A 20682-nucleotide genomic window follows, 5' to 3' on the forward strand; every position below is an offset into this window, starting at 1 on the left:
CATTTTGTGCCAGGCTTGTCTTGTGTTCTGATTGACAAAGAGCCCACTGTTACCTTCAGTTCTGAACACAACCAAGCTATGACATTACCATTGGATGCTAACCATTCTTTTTAGTTAACTGTAATTCTGGTTTTGTTTTTTTGTTTGTTTTTTGGGGTTTTTTTTTTTTTTTTTTTTGAGTTTGAATCATGGACCAACTTCTCCATTATCAGATCAACTAAAGAAACCATTGTTGTAAAGCCCAATCTACTGACCTGTAGCTCCCTTCAGCCCTTCAATCTAGACGCCTTTAGAACAAAAGGAAAGTGATCAAAGTAGAGCCAATTGCTGTGGCTTTGGTCACCAAAGTGCTCAATGCCTCCTGCAGGTCAGAAGGAAATACATGGTGGCTGGAGGAAGAATGAGGCTGAAGGGCTTGGGAGATTTGAAGTGACTAGAGCTACAGTGTTCTTGAAGACCTGCAGGTCAGAGTTCCTGGCAAAATGCCTGTTACACCAAGGGCCCTGGCCAGCTACTGGTTTCATGATCCAGAGGTGCTGGACATCACTGGACAGATTCCCGTGAGGGTATTTTTAAAGTTCCACATTTATATTCCCAACCTGAGAAACAAGTACTCTATCTACTTTTGCCTAAGCCTCATGTCTTTTTAATTAAAATCACAAGAAATGGTGCCTTTGAAACAATGGAAAACTTCTTAGGGAACTGTACTAAACATTAAAGCCCCAGTCTCTCCTAGGCTGGCTTCTCTGAGAACAGTAGACAAAGCAGGGCAGGGGAGGGAAAGATGACAAACAGGATGTGTCATCATGGCCCCACTTACCTCTTGGAGATTCCCTCAGGAGACCCACAGGCAGGGCAAGAGCTTTGACCAAGAAGCAGTGGCCAACTTCCAGGTGTTCTCCTCCCTCCCTTCCCAGGGGAGGGGAATAGTCTGAGGATGAACATGGCGGCCTTCAGCCTTTTAGGAAAGAGGGCTTTTTTTGTAACCCAGGGCCCTGGAACCATTATAAGTTGTTTCTCCTGCCCTTCCTGTTCCCATAGGGATGGCCTCACATTTGATTGGAGTTTTTTATTTTGTTTTATTTTTGGGTTTTTTTTTTTTTTTGACTACTTGGCAAGTTTTGTAGCCTATTTTTATATCCTTTCTGTTTGGGGAGGGAAGCTATTTGGCCCCAAACCTTGAGGAATTGGAAAGGATAAATGGTGAGTGATTGTTTTTCTTCAGAGAACAGATGCCTGAACGTTTTCCAGAACGTGTTTGTATATGTGCAGATTTACATATCCATCTATACAGGACACATACTTATTTGATACTTTATTCATAAGTCGTACAGCTGATGTACATTTGAGTCTGTGTGTGAAGAGATAACAGTATCCTGGGCAGCCGGAGTAGCAGAGGAAGCCATCTGTCTAAGCATCTGTGTCTCACCTGAGCCCAGATGCCTGCTGGGCTGCACCTCCAGAGCCCTGCTGCACTAGCTGAACACTAGACTAAAAATGTCTCAACAATGTACACGGAACAGAAACATTGTTAGTTGGTGGACATTATGCAGGACACAGAGCAGCCTGGTCTCAGGCACTAGGTAGTCTTCTGGATGGGAAGTTGCAGTAACACTGGCTCCAGCACACCTTTCTCAGAACTGGTAATGGCAAGATTGTCCAGGTAAGAAACAAGTTGCTTCCTTTGCTCTTGGATAGGGGAGGGAAGTTGTGGCTTGGACCTTGTTTGATAGATAATGGTGAGGGAGGTGGTCATAGCGTTGGCACTCCAGGGAAGGGTTTTGGATACCAAGCATTGGTGCACTGACAGAGGAGTTGGGGTGTAGGTTGGCAGCTACCAGGTCTATGGTTACTATGTGACATCACAGTGGCCTTGTACAGTTGGAGGCTCAATAGAAGGCTGGCTGTGGCTGCTGAGGTGGGGTGGAATGTGCTTCTCCTAACAAGGTGTGCTTTGTGACATGGTGAGTCTTGCCCTATCTTCTGCACTCACTTGGACTTACCAGAGGCAGTACATTCTAAGTGTTTTTTGTGCTGGTCTTGTATATTGATTTTTTTCTACTCATATATGTTTGTCAGTTCAGTTATAGCTCAGAATCAACTCTAACAGAAACCCAAACTTATACATAAGCTTTGCATATTATTTGTAATTTTCTGATCAGAGACTTTTTTTTCCTTTTGGTAGTTGGGTGTGTTAGTGTTGGGAGTCCTTTCCCTAGATGACTTTGAGGTCTACTAGTGACTGTCCTTGCACTTTTCTCTTGGCTGAGTGTCAGCAGCTGCCAGTGAACAAAATACCTTAGCACAAGGGCACCCTCCCCTCTGGAAGCACAAGGAGAGTTGGGTGGGACCTGGTAGGTAGCTACCTATATCCTAAGTCTGTCTCCAGCTGGCCTTGGGTATGTGCTACTAGGAAGCTCAGCTGCATTCTCTAGACCCAGATGGCTCTCAGAGATTTTACTTGTTCTGACAGTAGCTATGTCATACCTGTGTCCCTTCCTCCCTGCTGGCCCTAGGACATCTGTCACACAGCTGCCTCCTGTGGAGGGTAGGGGTGAGGGGGCAACCTTGCTGGCTGGAGACTCATGCTGTCCTCTAGGTGAGTGTTGAGCTGTCCCTGTCTTGAGCCATTGCCTTTTGTCTTCCTAGTTTCTACATGGACCAAAATCCTCAGATTGGAGCAGCTCAGTCAGTGCCACTGTCACAGCCCAAAGGCACTTTCTGGGAAACCAGCCAAGGAAATCCTAAAACAAAACTTAGAATTTGTGTTTTTACTAAAGCCACTTTACAGATGAACTTATATTCATTTGCAAGGCTCTGTTTTCTGCAGTAGTCTTCTAGATACATAAAGGTCTTTGGTCAGCTCATCCTATCCAAATTTTGGCATGCTGCCTGGTTTTTCTTATACTAGACTAAGCCTTTTTTCTAGCATCCCTGATTTAGCTTCATCTTCTCCCATAAGAGCACACCGTTCACCACCAACCTTCCCAAACCTTTATGAGCTGATTTCCATGTGTTATAGCACTGGAGCCCACAGGCCTTTCTAAATAAGTACAGGTCTCCCAAGACTTGAGCCTGAATTATCCACATTGCAGTTTCTTCTGCTCAGTAGAGTAGGTAGGTTACTGAGCTCTATCCTCTAGGGCTAATAAGGCTGTTGAGGGTCTTCAGTGGAATGGCTGGGTTTAGTTTTGACTAATGACAGAACTGACGATCGTACTATCTGCTGTTTACATTGCTACCTAGCTTACTAGCTAGAAATCCAAAAGGAATGGGGTTCTCAGAGTCTGTTTCTGCCAAAGTCTGTGTTCTCTTATGCCTGGCCACCAGGGATGGCTGGCATCTAGGTAGTGGCAAGCCCAAATGTACTTTCCAGAATTTGTACTTTGTTGTGGTGTGAAAGCAGCTCAGAGAGTAAATGGACCTAGGACTGAGAGCCTGCTTTGTTCTGAGTGCTTATTAACTCTAGCCAGCAGTCCTATGAACTTGGACCCCCAGACTGGAAAACCAAAACAGGTTTTTCTAGTTCTGAGTCTAGTAGGAACACTTCTTCCCAACTCCATAAATTCTGGAGCAGGGATGTAAATCCAGAGAGTACACTTGGGCTGTCTACTACAGACTAAGGCAGATTCTGGTTGCTACAAGGAAGAGGTAGGCACCCACTTCCTTGGTTTTTCAGTCTCTTATGGATGCGGGACTGAGTGGATTCAGTGAAGTTACTACTCTGTTGTCTCTTCCCTCCCTGAAACATACCTTGCTGCTACTCTGGCAGGAACCAGGCAGAAGAGGGAGGACAGCTATTTGGCAGGGACTGTGCTACATGGTGTCTTCCTGCTGTTGACAAGGGTGGGCAGATGGCAAGTTAGAACACCTGAGAGGGGCTTGCATTGCACATTTACCTGCTATCAGTGCCACTTTTGTCAAGAGACTGGCATACTGTGCCCACAGTGGGCACCTGTATGTTAATAGTTTTTCTTGATCTATGCCTTTTGACACATGTTCCCTTCCATGGAAAGTGGGTGATTCAGTTTATTCAGAACTTGAGTTGAAGGTAAAACGCCTAGGATAAAGCCTGCTCAGACACTGAATATAAAAAGGACTGCTGTGCTCTGTTCTCCCCCAAGCAAGCACCAGAAGAGACCATGTCCAGTGGGCGGAAGTCTATTTATTATGTGGTCCTGCTAACCTGCAGTTAGTGCTACAGAAAGATCTTGTCCCTAGCTCCTGTCCACACATCTTGGTCTTGTTCTTGTAGCCCCATATGAGAAGGCTGGCTGCAGTGAGAGCGAACACCCATTCCTTAGCAGGATTCCAACACAAGTTAGGTTGCTCTGTGAAATTGGGTGGGCCAAGGGTAGGAGTGGTCACTCAGAGCACTGGTCTCTCTCCCATGCTTCTGAGTAGCTGGCTTTGTTCAGCTTTGCCAGGAAGGTCAGACTGTGTCATAATTGTTATTAAACACAGAAAATGAGCCAACCTTTTTCTGGCCCTTGCTGACTATTGTTCTTTGAGTTGTCCTAACATAGCCCTTGGGGAAATTGGGGAGGCAGCCAAAGACCTGCAGTGTCCTTGCTGACAATGTCTTGGATCCTGGTCCCCAGCACCTGCTTTGTGTCCTGATCTCAGTGTGGACGGCTTTGTTCTCAGGGGGCCCGACTGCTGAGAAGTACGGCTGGGGGTGATTTGAACAGTCTGCCTTTGGTGTGCTTCCTGTCTCCCAGGAACAGCTGAAGTGACTATCCTGGTGCTAAGTGAGGGTCACCTGCTACTGCGGCCAGCTGTGAAAGTGAACTAAGAAATAGCATATTCTGTCACACAGACCTATGTGTGGCCCTGGCTGGCCTCCTACCTGCCTGGCCGACTCACTTTGTAGACCAGGCTGGCCTCAGACTTGGGTGCTCTTCCTGCCTCTACCTCCCAAGCACTGAGTTACAGGCATGGGCCACACCTGGCTGGAGTGTATAAATCCTTCACCCTGGGAAACATTGGAATAGAAAGACAGCCTTTGCCTTTTGGTGTGGGCTGTGTGTGGTGGGAGGTGCGAGGATGACCTCTTCTGTCTGAGTCTCTGGGCCTCTTAAGGTCCCCCATGGGGATGCTGCTATTTCCAAGATGCAAATTGCACATTTCCTAGATTTTGTATCTGCAAATTTGGATAAGGGATGGGATGAGGGACAAAACTGCTTGTGTAGTGTGAATGGGCCTCGGTGGTACTTCCAATCTTTTAACTGTTCCTAAATAAAAATGTACAGACACTTCTTATCTGCTGTCTTTGTGTGTGGGAGTGAATTAATAAACAAAAATCTAAAATCCCTTCTATTGATTTTTGGGGGCAGGGGACAAATCTGACCCTTAAAAGTAAATAGGTATTGGGGCTTTCCTCAGCTCCCCATGAAGATTCCAGTTTTTGGAATTCTTTGTCTTCTGCATTCCTGAACTCACTGTGATGGCTTCCATGCAAAACTGTGCTGAGTATAAAGCAAATCTGATCTTAGAGCCATGAACTGGGGTGTGAGGGCATGGGCAAGTTTTCCTGTGTTCTTTTCTTTTTCTGTGTGAGAGAAGAGTTGTCAGTGAAGCATGACATTTGCTAAGGAGAGCCTGTCACCGTGCAGAAGGACCCTGGATCCTACTAGAGGACCAGTGTCATCCCGACACCTCCAAGCCTCATAGCAACTGGTTGTTGCTAGGATGCCCTCATTGGCCATAAAGAAAAGGGGACTCCCAAAATAAAGCCACCCGAGTGAAGCATCAAGATCTGCTCTTCCCCAAGGCCAGCTCAGGTCCTAAAGAAGTTGTGTGTTGAATCTAACAGCCAGGTCATAGAACTAACTAAACTAGGGCAATACCATCTCTTGAGTCCTTGGTGGGCAGGTTCAGAACACACTGGTGGAGATGGCAGGATCAGTCTGCAGGAAGCTGTAGAGTCTTCCTGGGAAGACACAGTGACCCATGGATGTAAATCCTCTGGGGATTTATATCCTAGGTAGGGGAAGCCTCTAAGGGAAAGATGCACTTAACTAAAATATAAGGCAGGTCTGGGCTTGTTTTGGTCACTAAGTTGGTTTGGTGGGGTAACCTCACACTCACTCAGCAGCTCTGATATGGTCAGAGGTAAGGAATAAGTTGAAAGACAAGTGACTGTTTAGTCCCTGTCCTCAGCTAAAGTCCAAGTGAGGCCCCAGCTCTCTCTGTTAGGGGCACAGCTACTTGTAATTTTTCTTAGTAAAGGCCACAAAATGTTTCTGCCTTTTAACCCCGCATTTCAGTCCTATACCCCTGAAGTCATAGGCAGTGCTCTTTTGTTAACGTGTTTTCACTGGTAACATTCAGTGGTCCCTCTTTACTTGTCTCTTGGCGTGTGTTCCTGAGATCACTGCCTTCCCTCCCAACCCCACTCTTTTGGATTCCTCTGCCAAAGCCAATGGTTCTCAACCTGACTTCTCATTTTCATGCTCCAGGGAGCAAAGCCCTGACAACAGGATTTCTCAGATGTACCTGAGGGTGTTTTTAAACAATGCTTGGCTGAGATTCTACAGGTCATAACCCAATGGGTGCAAAGTAATGTTAACCAAGCTGTCACATGTAGGGACACACTGGATGAATTAGGCAAGACAGCCACGAGGCACCAAGATGGGTCTCCTGGATCACTCAACAGTAATCAGGTTTACCTGGGGGGTTTAAGTAATGAAACTGATCCTTAAATCTGCTCCACTGAGAAGAAACTACTACCTGAAGGGAAATATGGTAAAGGGACAAGACGTGTGAATCACAGTTCTGTGAAGCTGCTTAGGAGGCAGTGCTGAGCCTCTCTGGGAGACTTGCTCAGAAAATGGAAATATCTATTGAGAATTAAGATGCTCAGCACCAAGCAAAGCTGTCATGCAGCAGTACTGAGTACTGGAAAACATGGCTCCTACCTTCTCCGGGGCCACAAGACTCAAGGATGAACTCAGAGAGTCTGAGGACCTGATACATTGTACCCACCATTTCCTGTGTGTGGAAGGATCCCTCCCCTCTGTCTGTGATGGGACAGGAAAACTTTGCATCAGTAGTGCTCAACCTTTCTAATGCTTCGGCTCTTTAATGCGGTCCCTCATGTTGTAATGAACCCCAACCATAAAGTTATTTCACTGCTACTTCATGACTAACTTTGCTGTTATAAGTCATAATGTAAATACCTGATATGTAAGGCATCTGATGTTGGGTCCCAAAGGGATTACAACACACAGGTTGAAATCCACTGCATTAGATGAAAGCTACAGACCCAGCCATCACCCAAATACTTATGCTCTGTGGCCTGAGCCAGCTAGTTCAGCACATGGTACACGCTGCTTCACTGTGGCATGGTTTTGTCCTGCTCCAGCAAAGTGCTGCAGCAAAGCCTCAGGAAGGAATAGGCCTTCCTCAGCATGGGAGGCACAGAGGTTCTAACTGGCAGATGAAGAGGCAAACAGACGCACCTGGCAGCACATAACCAAATGCTACTTTTTTGAAGTAGGTTTCTGTGCAATGGAGACTGAGCTTGCCCCTTGATGGGGTGGGTGGGCTTCAACAATACCATTAGAAGATGGGGTGGCAGAGGGGCATCACATTTTAGAGCCACAGGGAAGAGCTGTGTGACTTCCCAGGTCTCCAGGGATATTATACCACACTTGCTTCTATTCTTAATCACCATGTTCTCCTGAGCCCCCAAGAAAAAAACAAGTTAAAAGAAAAAGGACATGAGGATGATTTATTTGGCAGTCAGATCTTAAGAGGGCAGCAGAACTAGCAAATGGCCAACCCTGAGCCCAAATTTGGGCAGTGGGTTTGCGTGTGCTGATGCTGGCTATGCTGAGGCACCTTTGCACCCACAGGCCTGGACCCCAGCCTCTGTTCTCAGAGGTGAGGCTTACCTTCCCAACCTTCCCATCTCCTTTGCATCTTTTTACCAACTGCATAGAAACTGCACCAAGCAGCAGCTTAATTTGGTACCTACTGCCTGACTCCACTTACCTATCTCCATTCCTAAGGGAAAGCATATTGAGTCTTCTTTGTCATAAAAACAAAAAAGCTCACCAGGGTAGACATTACTCTTCTCTCTTCCTGCCCCTCCACCCTTCTTGACAGTGCCCTCTCCCAGTACAACACCCCATAGGCTGCTGTTCCCAAAGGCTCTGTGCTAGGTCTTCGCTTCCAAGGTGAGGAGCAGGACAGAATAACTTAGTTACAATACCACTGAGAAGAAAAAAAATTAATACTGCTATTTTTATCATGATCCCCTGTATCTTTCAGGCTGGGTAGTGTACCCAGCCATGGGCAATGTGCCCTTGTGCTGTGTCTTCCTCCATGGGCAGAGCAGAAGAGCCTTCTCCTTATAGGCCCTGCATTCCTCTGTCCTGGCTCCAGGGCCAAACTGCAGGACATTTACTCTTTCACCCTGTGGTTTTAAAGCTACAGGACAATGTAAACTTTGTTTCCCTGGTCCACCAAGGCTCTTCCTCCTTCTCCTCTTTCAGGAATGTGTCAGCAGCTCCTTGAGACCTCCTATGCCACCAACTGAGGCAACTTCTCTTTCCAAGGGGCTTCAGCCCTAGTCCTGGCCCAAGATGGAAGGACCCACCTCCGCATTCAGGGCCAGATGTGTGTGCTTAATTCGAGACACAGTACAGTTTTTTTTGCCTTCACCCAGAGCTGGGCAGGGAGGCCCAAAACAATACATTTCATTAATGGCTTGGTTTTATCTAGCCTTCACTGCTGGAATCCAGGCTCCAGGCTGTGAGACCAAGAAGGCTTTACAGTAGACAGCTCCCAGAGAACCCAGTTCATGGCATTCCACAGGTGGACAGCACCTGCTGCTCTCCAACAAGGTGGGGCCTGACTAGAGGCGGTTGTCTCCATTGACCCGAGTCCTTCTTGGGGCCCTGAACAGAAGTGAAGCGTCCTTACTGGCCTTGCAGCCAGACAGGACAACCTAAGACACACGGTTATCCCTTTTCCACAGAGGAGAAAGCTGCCAAAGGATTGATCTTTCTGGCTCCAACACCCTTCCTCCAAGGTCCCACACTGGCTAACTTCCCCTCATCTCCCTCACCTTCGTTCCCGACTGTCAAAATGGTCTGCAAGATGCTCCTGCGAGATGCGGAAATCTTCAAATGGCTGCTGGTATCTGGCTTCAAAGGACCCTTCCCGGCCCCGGACATGGAACAGCTGGCTGGAGGCATCTGAGGCCCGTTCCCTTAGGGATATGCCACTGAAAGGACTGAGGTCACCGTTCTCCTGCTCAGCAAGGGAAGTGCACAAAAGTTGAGGTCTCTTCTGCATCTCAGGGGCTATGACTGAACTCTCTGCTCACGCTGCTGTAGTTACCTTAGCAGGGAAAATGTCAATCTTGATGAGCAGGGAGGCCAACTCCAGGTCTTCACTGTAGTTGTTCTTCAAAGGCACTGCTCTATATCCTAGGAGAAATACCTGGCTCTCAGCCTATCAAGTGTCAAGCAAGTGGATAAGCCCCATCCTGACAGCAAGACTTTATAAGGAAGATTCCTCACCTGTCTTCAGGCCTTTTACTGGGAAAGTAGCCTGAGCCAAGAAGTTCTGGTCACTAAACATGTCTTCCTCATACACCACAAAGCGCAGAAAGGCAAACTCTGGGTTACTGATCTGGAAGTGGAAGGGCTTAGCGGGCCACACAGGGTTCAGTCCGTTGTCCACTGTGAAAGCAAGGGCAAAAGCTGAGGCCACATCTACGGGATGTGATGACTGGTGGAGAGGTCTTTAACACCCCAGGGGAATGACTGGTAATGAGGGAAGACTGACTTACCTACAAACTCCGTCTTTTGCTTGGTGCTGTCGTACTCAGCCCCAGCCACCTCAATCTCCACAAAAGGACACACAATACCCCGGCCATTCTTCGGCAGATGCCTGGCCCCCAGCACCTGTGAGGCAGGCAAGCAGGCAGAGATGGGGTGATGACATCTCCCCAGCACCCCCAAACATCCTCCCAGCAGAAGCTTGGGGAGCAAATCGTGGAGGAAAATGCACCATGGAGGCAGTATGCCCCCTGCTGGGCCCTGAAGGTGCTGCCCATTAGGCCCCTCATTGTTCATTCCAGAGCAAGCTGTTAGCTGTAAAACCCTGAGCTTTAGCTAAGTATCATGCGTACTTTGCAGTCCATTTTATGTTAAATCCATGTCTGTTCCAATGTGGGAATCTTTTAAATTATTCCACTTTAGAGGGGAAATCTGGAAAGTAGCAGTCATGTCCATCTGTGGCTTTGTGCTCCTAAGTGTGCTCAGCTGGCCATAGACTATCCTTACTCTTTCCAGACTCTGTTCAGGCCACCCCTGCCGATTCCCAGAGCGAGGGCTGAGCTGACCCTTGATCACAGCACTTCACCAGACATGGACTGGGGAGCTCTATTCTAGGAACTGGGAAAGGCAAACAGGCTGCTCGTCATGCTCTAGCAAGCTCAGGTTTTGCTTGGTCCTGCAGACAGGAGCCTGGCTCACCACAGGCCCCTTTTAGCCTGATTTGTGTCATTCTGACCAGGCTCTTCCTTCCAGGTAGTGACTTTTCACAGGTTAGCTTTAACCTGACATCCTAACTCATTTGTGCCAAAAACTGGCCATGATCAGCCATGCTACCCCTGGGATCCCAACCTCACAGAGAACCTGTAGCTGGATTTCCACTTCAGATGGTCCTACTTCAAGCTCAAGAATAGACCAAGATGAGTTCTCTTCCCCAACGTAAAGCAGAAATGCTGCTCACCTCTGGCTCTGTACCCTTTCCCACTTGTGCTGACCCACCTGGTCCCCACCTTCTTAGCAGGTTTAGTATCAATGTTCTTCATAACCCTTTCCCACCCTGAAGAACCCAGACAAATATGCTCACCTCAATGCAAATGACACAGGGTTCCAGACCTCGGAGACTGCTCTTATCAAAGGGGTCAAAGGCTTCGTCTCTCATGGTGCTTGGCTGCAGCACATAGCCACAATGCCCACCAGCCATGAAGAGGGCCTGGTTCATCTGCATAGGCTTGTCTGCAAGAGTGGGATTAGTGTGCTCCAGTGGAACTGCCCTAAGTGTCTCTCCCCACCCACAGAGACCCCCTCACCTGGGGTCTGGAAATTGAGTGCTACAAGCTGGCTGCCGCAGATCCACATGGGCAGAGGATCATAATTGGAGGAGTCCAGCCTCTGGCCCTTGGGGTAGATGCGAGAGAGCTGCAGCCGGTTGTACTGGAGGAACTTCTTGCCTTTGGCCTTGTTCACATACTTCTCAGCCTTGGTTTCCGGAAAGGAGGACATGTCCCGGTAACAAGCACGTTCTGTGCCAATCTCTGAGCCAAACAGTGAGAGCATGTATAGAGCGGCCCCCTTGTGTAGTGTGTGTAAGGGACAGGGTATTAAATACCACTCTCAAGCCACCAGCCCCTCAGCACACGCTCACCACACCTGGCCCCAGCCTTACTCTCTTCATCAAAGGGAACGGGCCGGCAGTAGACCACAAGCTCGGAAAGCTCCAAGGCGATCTTCTTCCTCCTCTCCATCATCTTCCCCTCAGTGAGCTGGTGACACACACAAGGCCCAGGCTGAGCCCTGCCCAGGAGAAGGAAGCTCCTACCAGCCTTGGGTACACACACACTTCAGGTGTTCTGAGGCCCTTTTCTCTCCTTGCACATTTTAAATAGCAGCAGACACTAAACAAAACTACTGGCTCCCAGTTTTGTCCAAAAATTATCTCTTTCTTCGTCTCTACAGATACACTTGTTCCCCAACCCTCTTGGGGTGGAAGTCTCACCATAACTTATGTGCCGAATGACCTCACATGAAGCTAAGGTCGGCAAGGCCTTCCCAATAATGCTTTCTGATTATTCTTTACCTAGCCTCGTCCTTCAGCAAAAACACTGCTTCCTGGTTCCCTGAAGCACTAAGGCCTTAAGCCCACTTGGCAATGTGTGTGCCTTAGACGACCTTACCATCTCATGTCCCCATGGCCAATGCAGCCTTCCTCCTCCCATCCCCGATCTTAGCGACAGCCTACTCAGGCACTCCCCACACTGCTCTTTGTAGTCTTTCCTTCAGGGGCTCCACTATTTACAATCTTTCTTTTCATTCCAGGCTAAATCCAGGGTCTAGCCTGCCAGTCACTGGATCTTTCAGTACCTTGCCTTCCAGGGCACACTAACAAAATCCTCAGCATTGTGTCTGTCCCCAGTCACAAATTTGCTCACCAAATGTGCTGGGGGGACAGGCTCTAAGTAGAAGCTTCCATACATCTACAAATGCTTCGCCAGGCTCAATGGAAGAGGGCTCCTCCAGAAAGCTGGTCCTTCCAAACAAATACATGCTACCCACTATCCACAAACTCCAACTCCCACTCTGAACTCCCTACAACCCACTACTGTCCAACCTTCTCATGACACTAAGACACCTCAATAGTGTCACTAGGAATATCTGCTGCTTTTAAAGCTAAAGGACACCATACCTCTGTGGCCCTCAGCATAGCAAAGTTCCACTGTTGTGGGTATCTGCAACTTCTCTGCCTCCTGTCCCAGACCCATACCCTGTCACAAATGTTTACGTAAACCCTCTTCCTCTCTTGTAAGCCTGATCTGACTCCTGCTGCCAGCCCAGGACCTCTCTTCCCTCTTGCCTTATACTCATTCGGGTGATCCAGAGTCCTTAATGGTCAACATTTCCTAAGCCCATCCATCACAATCCTGTCTTGAGTCTGTTCTTTTGGGTGCCTTATCTAAGGCCTGGCCACATCAGTTGCCTTCTCTAGAGGAGCTAGCTGGGGGTTAGAGGCCTTGGCTCCTGGGCAGGCCCACATGTTGTTCTCACAGATCCCAGTAGCACTTTCTAAGCTGTGGCAGGTTCTCACCCTGGCATCTGCAGTCTGGGCAACTTCACGGATCTTTTTCACCCAGTCCTGTAACTCCTCCTGTGAGTCAGCTGCAACATCCAGGGACCACTGAGCCACTGACGGCATGCTGATGGAGAAGACGAAGAGCCGGTTGTTTTTGCCCTCAGGACGGATTGCTGTTGGGGTTAAAATAATACAGGGCTAGGAATGCTCTCTGGGCTTTCTAATACTGTGAACCCTTCAATATGGTTCCAACCATAAAATTTTTTCATTGATATTTCATAATTTTGCTATTTATTAATTATACTGTAAATATCTGATATGCAGCATATCTTATATGCAGCATATCTGATATGCAAACCCTGTGAAAGGGTTGTTAGGCCTCCAAAGGGATTAAAACCCACAGGTTGAGAACCACAGTCATGGATACTGGCTCAAAAGAATTCATTCCATTTCTTCCTGGCCATACTTATAAGCAGGCAAAATTGGTATATAGAATTTACAGAGGATACTGTAGCTCAGACATACCATAGTAGTTATGGTGGAACCAAGGCTCCAACCCAGCTGTGACTCATGCCCCTTCCTTGGAGCCATGCATTGTAACCCATCTCCAAGCTTCTGTCACAATGCTGTGGTCTAAACCATTAGGACTGGATGTCAGTCTGTCAACATCTCTGCCAACTTTTGACTCCACTGTACTTGGCAGAGGGTAAAATTTGGAGATGACAAAAGAGTCTGGGATTTCCAGAGTATAAGAGTAGCCTCTGGAACTCGGCCACTGGGTTCCTCTCCAGAAGCAGGGGGAGTGACAAGGACACCCCGACACTAAGAGGAATCATGAGCTAGGAATTAGATCTCACCGATCTGACAAGCTGGCACATCTAAGACCCCTCGCAGCAAGTCCCCCAGTGGGCTGTTTTCATCCAGGTGCTGTAGGAAGCAAAACCCGAGAATGGTCAGCATTGCTGCCGCACACTCAGCCGAGGGAACTTTTTGACCATCTTTTAGATCTCCTCATGACCAGCCAAGCATGACATAGGTACAACAGAGACTAGAGTGTAGCCACACAGGATGTGTGGCTCACAGATGACAGGAAGGCCTGGGTGTGATAGACACATCAAAAGAAAACCTGGGGACAGGGAAACAAACCCGTGACACAGAGTGGTTCCAGACATACCTCCCTCTCAGGCTCTAGGACTGCTGGATTGATCATCTCTTCCACATAGTTTGAGGGGAACCACAGCTGCTTCTTCCCACCATAGTCCCCTCGCCACCTGTGGAAGCCACAGGGTACTGACTCCAGCAACTGCCCCACACTCACAGGCTCTTCCTGGGGGATTCCCACACATAAGTCAGGCCAAGGCAGACACTGCTAGTGAGCATGAGGCAGATGCTCTCAAAGCATACTATCACAAGTGCTTTCAGTGACAACTCCACAGAGGCCCCGGCCTCCTGTCCCACCACACCACAGGCTTTCTAGCCTGGATGGCTTGTCTCACCAGCCACCATCTTGCTTTTCCACATTCTGGATGATGGCACTCTTGGTGAAGGTCAGCTCATCCTCTCTCTGGGCCTTGTAGTCGAAGAGGGCTTTTACTGCACACTGCAGAGGTAAGACAGTGGGATTGGATTGTGTGGAGTAAAGCAGAGGGCAGTCCCCATCCCTTAACCCAGTACAGCAAATGTGTATACATGTGCCTACATGTGCCTGGGCTTACACTAGTGGGCAGTACCACTGTTGGCAAGTGACCCTAGACACAGTTCTCAATGCTGTCTTGGGGTAAGTTTCAGAAAAAGCAGGATGGGAAGACAGAGGGTTTTCTCCAGGGAAATTCTTGACCACCCAGGTAGAGTCTTTGGCACTCTGTCTGGGGTCTGCTCCCACAAGCCAGGGCTGAGGTCCAGTAAGAGTAAGTGCACAGCCCTGTGGAGCTCCCTCCATAGTTAAGACTCTTACAGGGCAATGTGCTACATTAAAGAAAAGGTCAAAACCAAGAAGTCCCTAAGATTTTCATAATGAAGGGAATGACTGGACAGTGTGCCATCTGGCCCCTGTTCTACTTACTACCCATGGAAGACACGGGGATCACTCTGAAGGAATGGTGCCAAAGGGCCAGTTCTAACCCAAGACACTGGCTATAAAGTGGTTGATCCCTGGAGGTTTATGGTCATTTACCAACCACACATCTTAAAATCTCTTGAGCCTCAGAAAACCACAACTAACACTTGTTTCTCCACACCTACCACAAAAGGGCCCAAAATACAGAAATATAAGCCCCAAGCAGTAGGGAACTTGTGGCTTCCTGTGTCAAGCACAGACATTTACCTTGAAAGTTGGCATAGGGTTTGCCTCCACATAGAAACCAGGGTTGCGGCCCTCATATAGTGCCCCATAATCGGGTTCCTGGAAACAGGACACATTGTGATCTATCACCACCCCAGAACTGAGATAAATGCAGCTGCTAGCTCCCATTGCCCAGTTTCTGAAGCACAGCTGGCCTCTTCTACAAGACATTTGCCCCAGCTCATTGGTCCCTGGCCTACAAGAATCCCCTCCTCAACTTCCAAGGGGAGGGTGCCTGTAGGGACTTGATCCCACACTCCTTTTGCCCTCTTACCCCACATCCACCACTGTGGCTCCTGCAGCTGGAGTTCCCTGCTGCTGAGCTGCCAGCAACACCACATACTTAATGTTTGTTCAGTGGCTGAGCTCACAGTCAGGAAGAAGTCCAGCACACCTCTCCTGACTTCAGGGAACAGCATGACCCTGACCAGGTTATCATGTCACAACTGACAACTCTCAACCAATCCTGTGTGAGATGCCTGCCTTCTATTAAAAACCACAACACTGGTCCAAGACCCTTGTACTACCAAGCCACGGTCTTCCCTCCAGAGCCTTCCCACAGAACAAACACATCTATACATTTGCACCTACTCTGCCCTCTGCCCCATACACTCCAGACCAAGTCCATGTGAGCTCCTAGACCTTGCCACCTACAGCTTAGCTCATGGGGACTTTGTCTGAATACCCAGGCATGGCTCAGGTGCCACTTCCTCCAGCTACACACCATGGTTCCCAGTTACTCCTAGAGCTCTCATGTGAACTTAAACACCCCAAGATGAGTTTTCAGCACATTCAGACAGTGGTACATTGTGAATGTCCTCTAACTATACTCGTATCCCTGCTCCCCCATCCCCGGCCTTCTCACAGCTGTCCCAATCTTCTCCAGTGCCTCCTCGTTGATGGGGTAGCGTAGCTTCATTTTGCGGTACAGGGGGTGCTTCTCATAGTAGCTGATGAGGTCAACCAGGCTGTCAAACTCAGAGTTCCCCAGCATCACAGTCTGGCCTTCCTGCTGTACTCGGCAGTGCTTGATCTTTCCCTCAGCCCTTCACAATAACAGGACAGTCAGCAAGGAAGACAGCCCAGACCCCAGCAAGAACCCACAGCTGTCCCAGCATGCCTCACCGGAAAGAGATGGCGTATGAGTTAGGCTCATTGCGTTTCCGCACCAGGAAGGCCCCATCCCGGGGCACTCGCATCAGCATATGTTCAGCCTGAGCTCTAGTCAGGCTTGCATGGTACCACCTGAAAACGAACAGAGTTAGGCCCTGGCCAATCAGTCCTACCATTACCCCTGCTCCCCTCCCTGTCCCTGCCCTCACTCTTTGCTTTCATGGGCATTCGTCTGTGGAACAGGCTCTGAAAGGCGCATCTCAAACTCATTGCAGCGCAGGGGTACTTGCTGATAATGTGTGATGAGGTCATAGAGAGAGTCAAAGACAAGGTTATCTGTCAAGAAGAACTTAGGAGTCCCAGCATCCTGCCGGGAATGGATGCGGCAGTGCTGGACTTTCCCATTCCGCCTGAGGGAAGATAGGATGGGAGAGGTGTCAAAAGCAGGTCAGAGCTTCAAAGAATACATAACTAGGCAAGGCATAACATTTCAAAAAGGGAGGCCATTCTCCAAAGAAGCTTGGAGGAAGACATACACATCAAACATACATGTTTAAGTTCACACATGCCTGTGTAAGAATGAATTGTGTTTTATGGAAAACCTAGACCCAAGGCTAAAATGTTAACCAATTATGTCTAGGTATAGTAGACTAAACATGGGTATGGTGCTAGATGTGGGTTACCAGAAGGACAGCGTGTAGTCACCCACGAAGGTCTCACTTTCTCGCACTAGGAAGGAGCCATCAGGAGCCCCAGTCTCTATGCAGTACTCAGTGAGCAGGCGCTCAGCAATGTGCCGCCCATCACGTCCAGCCCCGAGCTTCCCGTGGAACCACTTCTCACTCGAGTGCAGCTCTGTGCTGCTGCTGGCCTAGACAAGATGACAGCAAAGATACCCAGTGACTGTCAAGTTCTCATTCAGCTGACCCCACGCCCCTCAACAATTCTACCTCCTTCGGCTCCTCTTCATCCTCATTGCCCTGGTCACTGTTGGTCTCCTCAGAGTAGTAGATCTTGCTGCTCGTCAGAACGAAGTAGTGGGGATACCACTCCTGGAGGAGACCAAAGGGGACCTGTAAGCCAGAGTTCAACACACTGCCCCACCATGTCCAGGCTCAGCTAGACCTCACATGATTCACGGGGTCCTCCAAGTAGAGGATACCATTCTTGATGGAGTTACTGATGTCATTCTCGGAGTACATCACAGAGGTAGGCACCTCCTCATAGGCACTGCCCTCAGCCAGCTTCTTGTGCTGTGGAAGCAGACCAGGTCATGGCAAAACCATTCCACACCTAGCCCATCTCCTAATGCAAGGTTTCTACTGCCAACGATGCCACACCTTAATAAGGATCTTCCTCTTGAGCTGGTTGGGAGAAGGAAGCCCATCAGCAGCAATGTCCACAGGCTTGGTAAGGAGTGTGTCGCCAAGCACCTTTCTGAAGTGCTGAGCCATGTTTCTCTGCTGGGCAATGCTGCAGTGGTCCTCGATGGACAGGATGACTGGGTACCTGAAGGCAACGGGCCAGGACAGTAACACTGCTGCTACAGTTACTGTGATTCAAATCTCAGTCCAAACAGTTCCTTACAGAGTGAAATAATGGGAGTCAAGGCCCTGGGGCACCTTATCCACAGGACCCCTCTGAAGAGATGGAGCCCTGGAGTTGGGGTGGGGGCACATCAGGAGGCAGTGGGAACCAAGAAGAGGCAAGTGTTGCAGAGGGGGAGCCTCGTGAGTTGCTGAGCTGGCCTAGCAAAAGACATTCCACACAAAATAGGTAAGGAAGGATGAGAATTAGCCCCCAGTGTAGCTTGTGGATCCTTTCAGTGCAGTGGGGACTATGGGCCTGGCAGTAGCTAGCAACTGAGACGGCTCATAGGAAACATTCTCTTCTGGGCAGTGAAGGAAATGGAGATAACCTGAGATCACAGCTACAGGCATGTGTTTTTGAGAATGAGATGCACTTCAGTGCTACCCAGAGAAGCAGGGAACAGAGGCAAGAACTCAGGAAACTGGCTGGGGTGAGAGCAGAGGAGACAGGAGGAATGGGAGCAAGCCATGCAAGCAGGGGATCCTAGGAGTGAAAGGACCTTCTGGAGGCTGCCCGTGATCTGCACGCCTACTCACTCGGAGGCTACGAAAGCATGCTCCTTGATGGTGTGCAGGACGTCAGAGAACTTGATCTTGGTGGTGAGAGTGTGCCCATGGTAAATGACTGGCATCCCATCTGGCCCATCCCAGCAGTCCACTAGGGAACAATATCACCACAGTCAAACAGGCAGGCCTCTCACCTTCCCTCTCCAAACCTTAGACCCAACGTACACTCAATGCAGCGACAGCCCATCCTCAGGCAGCGAGCATAGGCTTCCAGGGAGGACTCACTGGAGAACTGGTCCCCAGTCAGGTACCTGGATAAGCAAGGAGAGGTACATATGGTCTGGAGGGCCTTCCTCCCTCCTTAGGAAAGGTTGGATGAGCAGAAGAGGCTTACTCACGTATTATGTGAGGAGGAGATCCAATAGTGAGAGAGTGGGTTGTTCATGGTGTCTGGGCACACAGCATCCAGCTGTGAGTTCCACACACTATTCTCTTTGGAGAACAGGAAGGTGACAAGCTACAAGGGTAAATGTGGAGGAGAAAGTGAATGAGTGCTAGCTGCCACTTGGGATGGAAGCAGGTATTCAAGAGTGTGCTCATTCTCGACTCCACTGGCAAAGTAGGCAGTAGAGTGCATACCCAGCTTTCAGAGCACAGGTCAGCTCCAGTCACCCCCTGTTTTCTCTGACAGAGGTGGGAAAGGTGAGGCTCACCTCATCCAAGAACAAGTACGGCTCCTCAACCTCTCGCAAGGGGTCTCGAAGGAAGCTGAGCATGAATTCCTGCACCCGGAGCCGGTCCACAGCCCACAGCTCCTGCCAGGTAAAGGAGTCATGGAGGAGGCCACCAAGGATGAAGCCACCCTACAGCCTGACTCCCTGGCCCAGACATACCCCCTGGTATTCAAGAAGGAACTGCTGGAACTCAGAAAGGGACACCTGGCAATGCTCCGGCCGCTCTCCAGTCCTGCAGGGAGAAACCTAGTGTCTGGCACTGGCTGACAAAGGGCCCCGTCTAGTGTAGATACCCAGTGGTTCATTATGCCCCATCCCCATCCACCCACTGCTTCCCACCTGGATCTGAAACCACCCAGAGAAAAAGCCCAATCGGCTGTTCCAAACCAAACCTCAAAGCGCTGGTTTCCAAGAAGGGAAGGTCCATCTGCAGAGAACAGAATCTGGTCAGGAGGAGCCCTGGGAGACCGTGCAGGAAAGGGGCTCTAAGAAAAGGCTAGGGAGCAGATGCCCTGCGGAGGGGGGTGGCTAGAGTAATGGCACCAAAAAAACCTCCAAAGCAGGGCAGCAGGGCTATAAGAGAAGGCAGAGGAGTTGGGCCAAGGACAGGGAGGGTGGGAGGTCTATGCACCGTCTTCTGGGCGCTGTACATGAGGCTGCGGTACAGCTGAGCAAACTGCCCGTAGGTGATGTCCCCGCTGCGCTGTTCAAGGTCCTACATGGTATAGAGCAAGACTGCCAGTCAGGCCCCTTAGGAGGAGTCACTGGCCTCCCCCCTTTCCTTGCCAGAAGATAGCCCCAAGTGTCCATTACCGTCAGCCGCTCTCGGAGGAAGCGCATATTGGGGACTCGGTAGTTGACCTGAGACAGCATGTTCTTCAAGTCCTTGGCTGATATACTAAGGACAGAAAAAGGATTCCCTTTCGACTTTAGGCTGAGCCTAAGGGATGGACAGGTAAACACCTATACTCTGGGAACCTGCAGTCTTAAGAGCAACACTGTTTCAAACTTCATGCTGTGCTAGACAGAGGGAGTTCCTTCCTTTCTCTGGGCCTCAGTTTCTGCAGTGAAAGAGAAAAAGCCCAATAGCCACAAGTGACCAAGCTCAGGAAAGCAGGTCAGGCTGGGGTGGGAGGCAGAATAAGCCATTTCCAGCAGTTGCCCCCAGCTCTGATCTGCTGCCTGCACAGGGCAGGGCAGTGCCCACTGCCACTAACTGGGGCATCCCAGGACCCACAGTCCCCAGGATAGGTAGCAGGGAAGGAAGCACGGGCACCCTCAGCCACGTGTAACTGCTGCTGCTGAGCACACTACTGAGGCTTGACAGGAAACTGGCTCCAGGAAAAGAAGTCAGTCAGAGAGAGGGACAGAAGGGAAGAGAGAGGAGGGAGAGGGGAGGGAGACAGAGAGAGAAGAGAGTGTCAGTGCACTCTACCCTCTAGGCATAGCAGCTTGGACAACAACAGGATAAAAAAGCTGGAAAAGGATGCTCTCCTGGGAGGAGTGGGTGCTGGAGAGAGAGCACACCCTCTTCTGGCCTAAA

At 49.5% G+C, this 20682-nt stretch overlaps 1 protein-coding gene across 1 annotated transcript in view; it reads right to left on the minus strand.

Moving 5' to 3' along the window:
- Positions 1 to 7708: 7708 nt before the first annotated feature.
- Positions 7709 to 20682, minus strand: part of Plcg1 (phospholipase C gamma 1) — a 31834-nt gene continuing 18860 nt past the window's right edge. Inside the window, exons 6-33 of the mRNA XM_021156992.3 lie at positions 19953 to 20037; positions 19771 to 19854; positions 19532 to 19566; positions 19299 to 19371; positions 19119 to 19220; positions 18804 to 18922; positions 18631 to 18716; positions 18436 to 18556; positions 17650 to 17818; positions 17440 to 17562; positions 17260 to 17361; positions 16993 to 17180; positions 16519 to 16719; positions 16322 to 16441; positions 16062 to 16242; positions 15179 to 15256; positions 14352 to 14455; positions 14030 to 14126; positions 13713 to 13782; positions 12871 to 13028; positions 11455 to 11551; positions 11099 to 11323; positions 10876 to 11024; positions 9806 to 9920; positions 9534 to 9695; positions 9352 to 9440; positions 9077 to 9261; positions 7709 to 8906 (exon numbers count right to left, since the gene is read on the minus strand). Coding sequence (XP_021012651.1) covers positions 8864 to 8906; positions 9077 to 9261; positions 9352 to 9440; positions 9534 to 9695; positions 9806 to 9920; positions 10876 to 11024; positions 11099 to 11323; positions 11455 to 11551; positions 12871 to 13028; positions 13713 to 13782; positions 14030 to 14126; positions 14352 to 14455; positions 15179 to 15256; positions 16062 to 16242; positions 16322 to 16441; positions 16519 to 16719; positions 16993 to 17180; positions 17260 to 17361; positions 17440 to 17562; positions 17650 to 17818; positions 18436 to 18556; positions 18631 to 18716; positions 18804 to 18922; positions 19119 to 19220; positions 19299 to 19371; positions 19532 to 19566; positions 19771 to 19854; positions 19953 to 20037 — 3361 coding nt within the window. The 3' untranslated portion in view covers positions 7709 to 8863. The remainder of the gene's footprint in view (positions 8907 to 9076; positions 9262 to 9351; positions 9441 to 9533; positions 9696 to 9805; positions 9921 to 10875; positions 11025 to 11098; positions 11324 to 11454; positions 11552 to 12870; positions 13029 to 13712; positions 13783 to 14029; positions 14127 to 14351; positions 14456 to 15178; positions 15257 to 16061; positions 16243 to 16321; positions 16442 to 16518; positions 16720 to 16992; positions 17181 to 17259; positions 17362 to 17439; positions 17563 to 17649; positions 17819 to 18435; positions 18557 to 18630; positions 18717 to 18803; positions 18923 to 19118; positions 19221 to 19298; positions 19372 to 19531; positions 19567 to 19770; positions 19855 to 19952; positions 20038 to 20682) is intronic.

Source organism: Mus caroli, unplaced genomic scaffold, assembly GCF_978045245.1.
Source record: "Mus caroli unplaced genomic scaffold, Mus_caroli_1 scaffold_2, whole genome shotgun sequence".
Classification (NCBI taxonomy): Eukaryota; Metazoa; Chordata; class Mammalia; order Rodentia; family Muridae; genus Mus; species Mus caroli.